This window comes from Elgaria multicarinata, chromosome 23 (genome assembly GCF_023053635.1).
Source record: "Elgaria multicarinata webbii isolate HBS135686 ecotype San Diego chromosome 23, rElgMul1.1.pri, whole genome shotgun sequence".
In the NCBI taxonomy this organism is placed as follows: Eukaryota; Metazoa; Chordata; class Lepidosauria; order Squamata; family Anguidae; genus Elgaria; species Elgaria multicarinata.
Window position 1 is genome coordinate 1,831,916 of NC_086193.1, and position 10,669 is coordinate 1,842,584.

Genomic DNA, 10,669 nt, shown 5'->3' on the forward strand with positions numbered 1-10,669 from the left:
GTGGGGCAGAATGATGCAACGGCCATCAGAGGGAAAAAGAGTGACTGTAGACACATTAGACACACCCTACTGTTGCTAGGAAACTAGGGATGCCCATTGCTGGGGAATCGGTTTTTTAATTGACTCAACGGAGTTGTGCAGCGCATACAGTGGAATTTGTGTTTGTGCGCCGAGCACCAAGCTATTCCCCAAACTCCGAGAACTCTTTTGCGCAATTTTGTGCAAATTTCTGAGCAGTTTGCCTGAGTCCTTGAGCAATTTGCTCATATTTCTCAGCAGTTTATGCGGCGGATGGCCGAATTTGCGCAAAGTCCTGAGAAAATGTGTTAATTGCAGAATATGTCAGAACGCCCCCCCCACACACACACACACATGGAAATCACTGGGGAAAATCCACAACCTGGCCTGACTCGTTGTAGATTGAGTCAGGTGCTGTTGCAGTGAGAACCTAAACAAAGTCCGAGGGGGCAGAATTAGGAAATTGTGTCAAACTCCATCTACCAAAATGGATTTCTCTGTCCTCCTGATAGAAAGGCACAATTAGGGTGATAACACTCAACCACAAATGTTCACTTAGAAATGTAAAACAGATGCAATATATTAGAGATACGAGTGATATATGCAACATATATACAGTTTGTAATCAATCTACAGAACAAATTCTCACCGCTGGTACATATTCTTAAATCCCTTTAAAACAAATCCGCCAGTGCAAAACCTCCACAATAACAATTAGGAAAGAAAAACAGAAAGAGAAAAAAAATGTCCAATGTTACCAGCACTGAAGTTCACAGTAGCATTTTACGTTTTTACAAAACTGCCTAAGAGCAAATTTTTTAAAATAAATAGTTCAGAAGTGTATCACTCATACACAAAGACAGGCATATAGATGTCTATCAAACATTCATAATGAAGCATCTAATAAATAGGGCATCTATTAAACCAGCCTTCCGCACCCCAGGTTGAGGAAGGCTGTATTAAACATTCATGATAAGACATCCAATAATTTCATAACAAGGCGTCTAATAAATAATTTCATAATAAGGCGTCTAATTATAAAATTATTTATTAGACGCCTTATTGTGAAATCATTGGATGTCTTATCACGAATGTTTAATAGATGCCCTATTTATTAGATGCTTCATTACGAATGTTTGATAGACACCTTATGCATGTCATCTATACGCCTGCCTTTGTGTATGAGTGATACACTTCTGAACTATTTATGTAAAAAATTTTGCTCTTAAGCAGTTTTGTAAAAACGTAAAATGCTACTGTGAACTTCAGTGCTGGTAACATTGGACATTTTTTCTCTTTCTGTTTTTCTTTCCTAATTGTTATTGTGGAGGTTTTGCACTGGTGGATTTGTTTTAAAGGGATTTAAGAATATGTACCAGCGATGAGAATTTGTTCTGTAGATTGATTACAAACTGTGTATTGCGTCCAGTTCTGGGCTCCACAATTCAAGAAGGACGCAGACAAGCTGGAGCGTGTTCAGAGGAGGGCAACCAGGATGATCAGGGGTCTGGAAACAAAGCCCTATGAAGAGAGACTGAAAGAACTGGGCATGTTTAGCCTGGAGAAGAGAAGATGCAGGGGAGACATGATAGCACTCTTCAAATACCTAAAAGGTTGTCACACAGAGGAGGGCCAGGATCTCTTCTCGATCCTCCCAGAGTGCAGGACATGGAATAACGGGCTCAAGTTAAAGGAAGCCAGATTCCGGCTGGACATCAGGAAAAACTTCCTGACTGTTAGAGCAGTGCGACGGTGGAGTCAATTACCTAGGGAGGTTGTGGGCTCTCCCACACTAGAGGCCTTCAAGAGGCAGCTGGACAACCCTCTGTCAGGGATACTTTAGGGTGGATTCCTGCATTGAGCAGGGAGTTGGACTAGATGGCCTTGTAGGCCCCTTCCAACTCTGCTATTCTATGATTCTATGATTCTATGATCGCCTTTCTCCTGATAGAAAACCACATGGCTCAAAAGACTGCATACAATGAGGGGGGTGAAAACTCAGTGGCCCAACCAACCCTTGGAAAGGGGTCCTGACTCAGTTGGACATCTTTTTCAGCCAGGCCATGCTTTCCCCATCAGGACCCACACACGTATATTAGAATGTAACCTCCAAAACCATTCCACACCCACGCATTAAAAGCAACCTGTGGTAGCATCAACCCAGAGGTCCGAAAAATGCGTACACTAGAAAAATGCCCATGTAAAACATATACATGGGGAGAGTGGGTGGGTTTAGGTGTGTACGAGTGTGTTTTAACGCATCAAGGAAAATAGCATACCTCTGGATGCTGGCCAGTACCTGATTGTCACGTGAACAGAAAAAACAAACGTTTCTGATCTGATGTGGACAGACGTCGGACCGAGATTCAAGGTGAAACCCAAAGAACCAGGAGGAGGTATAGGTTCTGATGCTTTCCGCACCCCTGTGGATTCTTTAAAGATAACGACACTTTTTTTTTTTTGCTTTCCCAGGGTTCTCTACAACACATATTACTACTCCATGGAGCTCTTCCAGCCCTTCTTCGGCTACTATTTCATGAATGCTCTTCTGATGATCCTACAACTCCTTCACATCTTCTGGTCATGCCTGATTGTCCACATGATTTATAGATTCACGCAATTCGGCGGGGTACGGTCAGAAATTAGGCGGGACGGGGTGGGAGCCTTCATTGGTGTGGGTGCTCGCCACAGTAATTTGGGAGGGGGGGTTACGGTGTATTTCTTCTTTCCTCTTCATCTGTTCCGTCTCTCCTCATGTAGAATTTTAAATTTGTAAGCTTTGCAAGGGCAAAGACCCATGCTCTTGTCCTCTGCAGAATATGATTATGTTTTGATTCGTTATGCTTCCATCCTGCTTTGCCCTCCAAGGAGCTCAAGGCAGGGTACCTGATCAGCCTCCTCTTTGTTTCATCCTCACAACAACCCTGTGAGGTATGCTACACTGAGAGTAAGCCACTGTCCCTAAGTTGGGATGCGCGAGAATGTAACTTTTGCTCGCAAAAGATCCGAGCGTACCCCGTGTGCCGGAAAGATTTGTTAATTGGCAAACCCATTCTGGCATTTGTCTCGTTCCCGGGTCTCTGGTCAATTCAGGCAAATTTGCGCACTTTTTCCTCTGTACACCGAAGCTGAACAGCTTTAGACTATGGACGAAAGGTGCACAAGATAGGAAAGTTGCGTAAATTTGGGGAAGCTGGCGCAAATTTCCCGTTTGGTCACTGATCGATTCGTGCAAGTTTCCCGTTTGGTCACCGATCGATTCGTGCAAGTTTCCCGTTTGTACAGAAGATGCAGTGATCACAAATGCAAACGGGAGTCAGGCACGAGACGGGCTGATAGCGGTTTTGAAAATTACTTGCTCGCCCATCTCTAGCCCAAATTCAGCCAGTGAGCTTCATAGCCAAGTGGGGACTAGAACCCAGATCTGCCATGTCCTAGGCCAACACACTAATGACTGCATCACTCTGGCTCTCGAGAGACCATACACACGGATGGTGCGGAATAAATAACGGGGGAATCTGTTGATGGATAGCGGGAAAATTGACCCCTGGACCGGCTCCAGCTACCCTCTGGTGATCTTTACTCTGTGTGTGTGTGTGTGTGTGTGATGGGGAGGTGGGTGCCATTGCTGATCAAAGCATCCGTGCTTTCTTTCAATCTCACAGATGGAAAAGGATCTGAGAAGCGACTCGGATGAAACCGACAATGACACGAGGAAGGAGAAGGAAGCCAAGAAAAATGGGAGCATCCATTACGAGCCCAGCAGCAACGGCAACTGCCTCAGCAAGGACACCTCCCTGCAGTTGAACGGTCGGAGTCCACCGACCAACGGTCACACCAAAACGAGATAACCCCGGCCGGCTCTCCCAACTGCCTCCCACCCCCTAACTACTCCCGTCCTGTGCCCGTTCCGCCTCGCCCTTGCTTCTCGTAGTCCTGGAAGGGCATAACTCTACCCCGCTAGCCGAATCTCATCTCCCTGAAGTGGGGATGAAAGAGAAAACAAAACAAAACCCTCAAGGATTATGCTGCTTTCCGTCATATTATCGTCATCACTTCTCTTATAATCTCAAAGTTTGACAGAATGGAAGGGGAGGAATGGGGATCACGTGGAATAAAGGCAGCTGTGTCTTTCTTCGTCAGCCTACTGCAACCGAGGCTATGATGAGCCGTTCCGGACGCACGCTGGTTTGGCCCATGCCGCAGGACCGGAAGTGGGCAAATAGATGCGAGTGATCCCAGCTCTCCACTCTGGGAGTGGCCGGGGGAGGGAAGAGGGGAAAGGCCAGGTAGAAGAGACCATGATGCTTTCAGAAAGGGCGGAGTCTAAAGGTGGCACACGAGGAGGGGTATTAAGGCGGTGCAAATGTCGGATAGCCAGTAGCAGGGAATTTGCTGGGAAGGCCCAGGAGTGGCTGGACGCTGTTAGAAGGTTTGTGCGGGGAACTTGTAGCTTGGATCACGGTAGAGATGCAAAAAGGACCTTTGCATCTCTTTGGGACACTGAAGGTGGAGGAGAAAGGATGGAGGAGAAAGGAGACAGGAGGAATCAGTGGGGGCGCCCGATTTTGGGTGTCCCTGAACATAGGATACCACGATCGATGGTTGAGTGGACCATTGGCCAGGAGAAAGGTTGCCATGCTACAGGGGGAGATCTGAACCTGATCTTACAACTTCGAGACAAGCTGTCTGCTCCCGGGTGTGAATCGAGGTGGGCCCCATTCCGGTTGTATTTTCAGTTTCTTTCCTGAGGTTGCCATCAGGTGACATCAAGAGCAATCTCACCCAACTGCTGGAACCAATCATAATAAACTAATTCTGGAAAAACGAAACCAGTCGGTTTGCCTCTCTCCATTTTAATCGGCCTTCTGCCTAATCATTTTCTGAAATGATCCCCCAAAACACACACATGACCCCAGAAATGTATTTTGGGCTCAAAATTCAGTTTTATCAAGAAATGTGGCCGGGGGGGCAGAGACACACACACACTTGCACAGAGAGATGTCACACAAAATCTGCAATGTTCTGTTTCCAAGACTGTCAAATGCTGACCATTACTGCATGTCAACCATCAGTTATACTGTTAAGTCCTAACTGCTGTTGCATGTCACTAGGCAGATTTCCCCCAAATAGTAGCACTGCTGCATGTTGGCTTCCATATTCTCCTACATGACAGGAAGGGTGCTACATTTGACTCTTGGCAAATGTATGTAACTAAATATTGCAAAAGTTGCACCTAGGATGAATAAAACCCACCAGCAGCTGTTTTGATTCCTTCCAGGGTGGACTATTTTTTTTTATTATTTCCACCCCTAATAGACTAATATGAGCCTTCCTGAATACATACCACTGGGGGGAGCTATTGTTCTTCCTTGAGGGCAAAAATAAGAAATATTTTTCTTTTACCGATAAGATCGTGATGTTGTGCTTATTAATTGTTGATTCAAGTACCGCCACACACACACACGGGCATGAAAGTGCTGTGCTAGGAACACCCCCACCCCCATCCCAGGAAGCATTTAATCTGAAAAGAGTTGGCCTGTATCCAAAATGGCCACTAGCTGAAACAGGTATTTCAGGGACCAGGAATATGTAGGTCAGGAGAACGTGTAATGCTTCTCCTGTAATATTTATTTACTTCTTTCTTCAACCGACACTTCTCCCAAGAAAAGGTGCCAGAGCGAGTTACAAAGATTAACAAGGCTAGGGTGACCCAATGGCCAGTATTGCCTGGATATTGCCAGGTTTTTGTGCTGTTGACAGGGCTCCGGGCAGATTTTGAATTTATTTAAAATATCCCCCCACCCGGCTTTTGTTGTGGGGGGATATTTGCACTTCCCCACCCCTTCTGGAAGGCACAGACACGTGTCTTCCTATCTGCTGCCTCCAGAGCCAGCTCGATATACTGCAGGATGCACCGCTACAAAGACGTGTCGCTTCTGGCAGTCCCCCTTCTCATCAAACTTCTGGGTGAGGCGGGGAAGCTGCCACTCACTCGGTGGCTCACCCTTGTGTCCTGGAAGTCTCTCGAGAATGGGGACTTGCAGGAGAGATGGAAAAGCCGCCGCTCCCTGGCTGTGTTCTACTGAAGAGGAGGAGGAGGAGGACAGAGAGTGGACACTGCCCAGCCTGCCTGTTGAAGTTTTTCCACAATGCATTGGATCAGGTGATGGGGTCCTGCTCACTATTCTCTCACACAGGAGACCGCAGCATTGCCAGAAATTAGGGGTGTGCACGGACTCCCCGCTCCGCTTCACTTGCAGATCCGCCATTTTCCAGATTGGGCCGCTCCGCTCCGCTCCCGCTCCGCCCACTTCCGCTCCGCTCCATTTTTGCCCCCCATAGGGTTGCATTGAAAGCTAAAAAAGTATACAACTTTTTTCTGTTCAAGTTAGAAACCTCACGTTTGGCACCATGACACCTCATGGGGGTATACACACGCACGCCAAGTTTCAAAGCAATCCCATCATCCCCTGATTTTGGGGGAATTTTTGAAAATCGGGCACCCCATTCAGACCCCTTGGGATAGCTCCGTCAATTTGCATGTTAGAAACCTCAAACTCGGCACCACGAAAGCTTATCCATGTGTCCACATGGACGCCCAGACTCAAGGCAATCCCATCATCCCCTGATTTTTGGCGCGGCTCTAACCTCTAACGCACCACCCATAACCCTAATTCACACCCCTTTCGATAGCTCCGTCAATTTGCACGTTAGAAACCTCAAACTCAGCACCATGATAGCTTATCCACGTGTCCACATGGACGCCAAGTTTCAAGCAAATCCCATCATCCCCTGATTTTTGGAGATTTTTTGAAAATCGGGCACCTCATTCACACCCCTTGGGATAGCTCCGTCAATTTGCATGTTAGAAACCTCAAACTCAGCACCATGAAAGCTTATCCATGTGTCCACATGGACGCCCAGACTCAAGGCAATCCCATCATCCCCTGATTTTTGGCGCGGCTTAACTCACCCCAAATTGTCCCATTCTACAACTACGTCAATTTGCATGTTAGAAACCTCAAACTCGGCACCATGATAGCTTATCCACGTGTCCACATGGACGCCAAGTTTCAAGGCAATCCCATCATCCCCTGATTTTTGGGGAATTTATGAAAATCGGGCACCCCATTCACACCCCTTGGGATAGCTCCGTCAATTTGCATGTTAGAAACCTCAAACTTGGCACCATGATAGCTTATCCATGTGTCCACATGGACGCCCAGACTCAAGGCAATCCCATCATCCCCTGATTTTTGGCGCGGCTTAAACTTTTTAACTCACTCCAAATCAAGTCCCATTCTACAACTACGTCAATTTGCACGTCAGAAACCTATCCTTTGGTCCCATGACAGCTTACCCATGTGTCCCCATGGACACCAAGTTTCAAGGCAATCCCATCATCCCCTGATGTTAGGGGAACTTTTGAAAATCGGGCACTCCAGTATGTCAGGGATTTAAAGTTGCAATGCAGACAGCTCAATGGGGCCAGTTCCAAGGAAATCCCAACATGCCACGAGATAACCCTAAATCTTCTGGCACATTTGAAAAAGGGATTATTGAACTTGATAAAGTCTAAGTGAGCGCAGGAAGGACTTCTCCCCTGAGTCAAAGCAAGACACATACACCATCCCTGCAAGGCGGGAAGGGGAGAAGGGAGGGAAGGCAGGCAGGCAGGCAGGCAGCATGCATTGTAGTGCCGCAAGGATGGCTTGAGCACTAACGCATAGCAAACCAACCCGTAAGCGGGCGCAAGGAGCAAGTGAGGCAAAGATGGCTGGTTCTTTCTTTCTAAGCCAGCAGTTACGCCTTGAGGGGCACAGAGGAGGACGATTGGGAGCAAACCAGGCACCAGGCGGGCAGAGAGGCAGGCAGAGTAGGCGAGGAGTCAGTCCTGGCAGATGCCCCACCACAGCAGCACCCCGGGGGAGGCGGGCAGACAGGCAGGCAGGCATGGGTTGGCGGGCCCAGAAAAGCTGGTACCTTGCACAAGTAAGCCATAGATCTGCGGGGGAGTCAGTCCCAGCAGATCCAGCTACCTCACAAGGACGGCTCCCAGGCAGGCGGGCAGGCGCATCCACTGTAGTGGCTGTGCTCAACTCGGCGGGCGCACTACAAGACGAGTTGAAGTGAGAGCTCACTTCTCAGGAAACGTAAACTGTCCGTACGCACCAAGTGGCTGTGCTACGGGCGATCGGTCGACTGCTGGAGCTTAGCTTTTTCTCTGAGGGGAAGTCCATGAGTTGAAGTGACAGCTTGCTTCTCAAAGACAGGGTTACAGCGGAAGAGGGGTGGGACGAGACCGGGGAGAGAAGCTGGACCAGCTTCTGCTACTAATCCTCACCCACATCCTGGAGGACCACAGCATCCCACACAAAGTGGCTGTGGTGAAGTCAATGGCTGTCATGAGTTGAAGTGAGAGCTCACTTCTCAGATAACTTAAACTGTCCGTACGCACTAAGTGGCTGTGCTACGGGAGATCGGTCGACTGCTGGAGCTTGGCTCGCGCACATAGGGGAGAGGAGCTCGACCAGCTGCTGCTACACATCCTGGCAAACCAGAGCATCCACAGGAGTGGCTGTGGTGAAGCCAATGACTCTCATGAGTTGAAGTGAGAGCTCACTTCTCAGAAAACTTTGCTCCATATGAGACTGGGGAGAGAAGCTCGACCAGCTGCTGCGACTAACCCTCCTCACCCACATCCTGGAGGACCAGAGCATCCACCGGAGTGGATGTGCTCAACTCGGCGCACTACAAAATGAGAAGTGGCTGTGGTGAAGTCAATGGCTCACTTCTCATGGTCGCCTTAGCCTATGATCTACGCCTGAGTATTGACGGGGAGAGTGTGTCCCTCCTGGTACTTTTGGACCTTTCAGCGGCTTTCGATACCATCGACCATGGTATCCTTCTGGATCGCCTGAGCGGACTGGGAATCGGGGGCGCTGTCCTTCGGTGGTTTCGGTACTACCTCTCAGACAGGTTCCAGATGGTGATGTTTGGAGATAGCTGCTCCTCAAAGAAGGAGCGGCCGTGTGGCATACCACAAGGTGCCATCCGTTCCCCAATGCTATTTAATATTTACAGGAAACAGCTGGGAGAGGTCATCCGGAGGCATGGGGCAGGGTGCTATCAGTATGCTGATGACACCCAAATATATTTCTCTATACCTTCGATGACAGTGTCAGCTAAGGATAGTGTGTCTCCTCTGAAGGAATGTGTGGAGGCAGTAATGGGCTGGGTGAGGAAAAATAAACTGAAACTGAATCAGCAGGTGCTGGCTGTCAAAGGTCACAACCTCGGTTTGGAGGTTTGTCAACCGGTTCTGGATGGGGCTACACTCCCCCTGAAAGACTGCGTTTGCAGCTTGGGGGTGCTTCTGGATCCGTCGCTCCAAATGACAGCCCGGATAAACGCGACGGCCAAGGGTGCCTCCTATCAGCTTCGGCTGATACGCCAGCTGCGTCCCTTCCTAGAGTTAGAAGACCTACAGATGGCCGTGCACGTGCTGGTAACTCCAAGGCTCAACTTCTGCAATGCCCTCTACATAGGGCTACCTTTGTGCCTCGTCCAGAAACTTCAACTAGTTCAAAATAGGGTAGCCAGGCTGGTCACCGGTGCACCTAGAGGTGACCACATTACACCACTTTTAAAATCTCTTCACTGGCTGCGAAGTAGTTTCGGGGCAAAGTATAAAGTGTTGGTTGTCACCTTTAAAGCCCTACATGCTTTGGGTCCAGGCTACCTGCGGGATCGCCTTCTCCCGTACAATCTGCCCCGCACACTCAGGTCCTCTGGGAAGAATCTACTTCAGTTAGCAAAAACTAAATTGACAATTGTTACTCAGAGGACCTTCTCTTCTGCTGCTCCCAGACTGTGGAATGGCCTGCCGGAGGACTCATCAAATTAAGAGTTTATTAGCATTCAAGAAAACTATAAAGACTTATCTCTTCCGGCTGGCCTATCCAGTGGAATTTTAGGATGTTTTAAGAATGTTTTAATCGTGTGTACTATGATTCCATGATTCTATGAGGACGTTTGAGTTCAGACTTTTAAAAATTCCCTATAAATCACTGAATGCAGGGGTCTGCTCTAAAATTGACGTGCCTCTTTAAGAGCTGTCACAGTGCCAGTTTTCATGCGTTGATCTTTACAACTCAGGAAACGGTTCTTCGGTGCGTAATTCGACAAGGCAGCGAGAGGGAAATCAAGGCAGATGAATACCTCGACCGAGCTCCAGATCGAATTTTGGGGCAGAGAAGACCCACTTTGCACACCCCTCTTAAGAAGTATACTGTGTATTTATATATTTCATACATTTCTAGCCTGTATTTCAAGAGCAGAGGATGGTGCAACAATATCCGTATAGGCAAATGATGAAAAACAGCCATAGGCCATCATTAAAACAAGGGTACTAGGTAGGGATGCGCTCCGCTTCGCTTCGGTTCAGAGAAGCAGGAGCGAGGCGGCCTAATTCGCCTCCGGAAAAGGCGGAGGCGAAGAGAGTCAGGGGGGCTGCGGATCGAGGCGAAGAGGATCGGCTCAATCCGGAACTTCGCCTGCAGGTAAGGGGGGGGAGGGGGACTAATCTGGTGCTGTCGGCGACACCATCCATGTGGCAGCAGCGGTGGCAGCACCAGGTAAGGGAGCA

At 48.4% G+C, this 10,669-nt stretch overlaps 1 protein-coding gene across 3 annotated transcripts in view; it reads left to right on the forward strand.

The window, feature by feature from the left end:
• CERS4 (ceramide synthase 4) overlaps nt 1-4,850 on the forward strand; it is a 50,302-nt gene extending 45,452 nt beyond the window's left edge. For all 3 annotated transcript variants that reach the window (XM_063146895.1, XM_063146894.1, XM_063146893.1), the window contains exons 10-11: nt 2,491-2,647; nt 3,684-4,850. In XM_063146895.1, the coding sequence (XP_063002965.1) occupies nt 2,491-2,647; nt 3,684-3,869 (343 nt within the window). In that variant the 3' untranslated portion in view covers nt 3,870-4,850. The remainder of the gene's footprint in view (nt 1-2,490; nt 2,648-3,683) is intronic.
• The last annotated feature ends 5,819 nt before the right edge of the window (nt 4,851-10,669 follow it).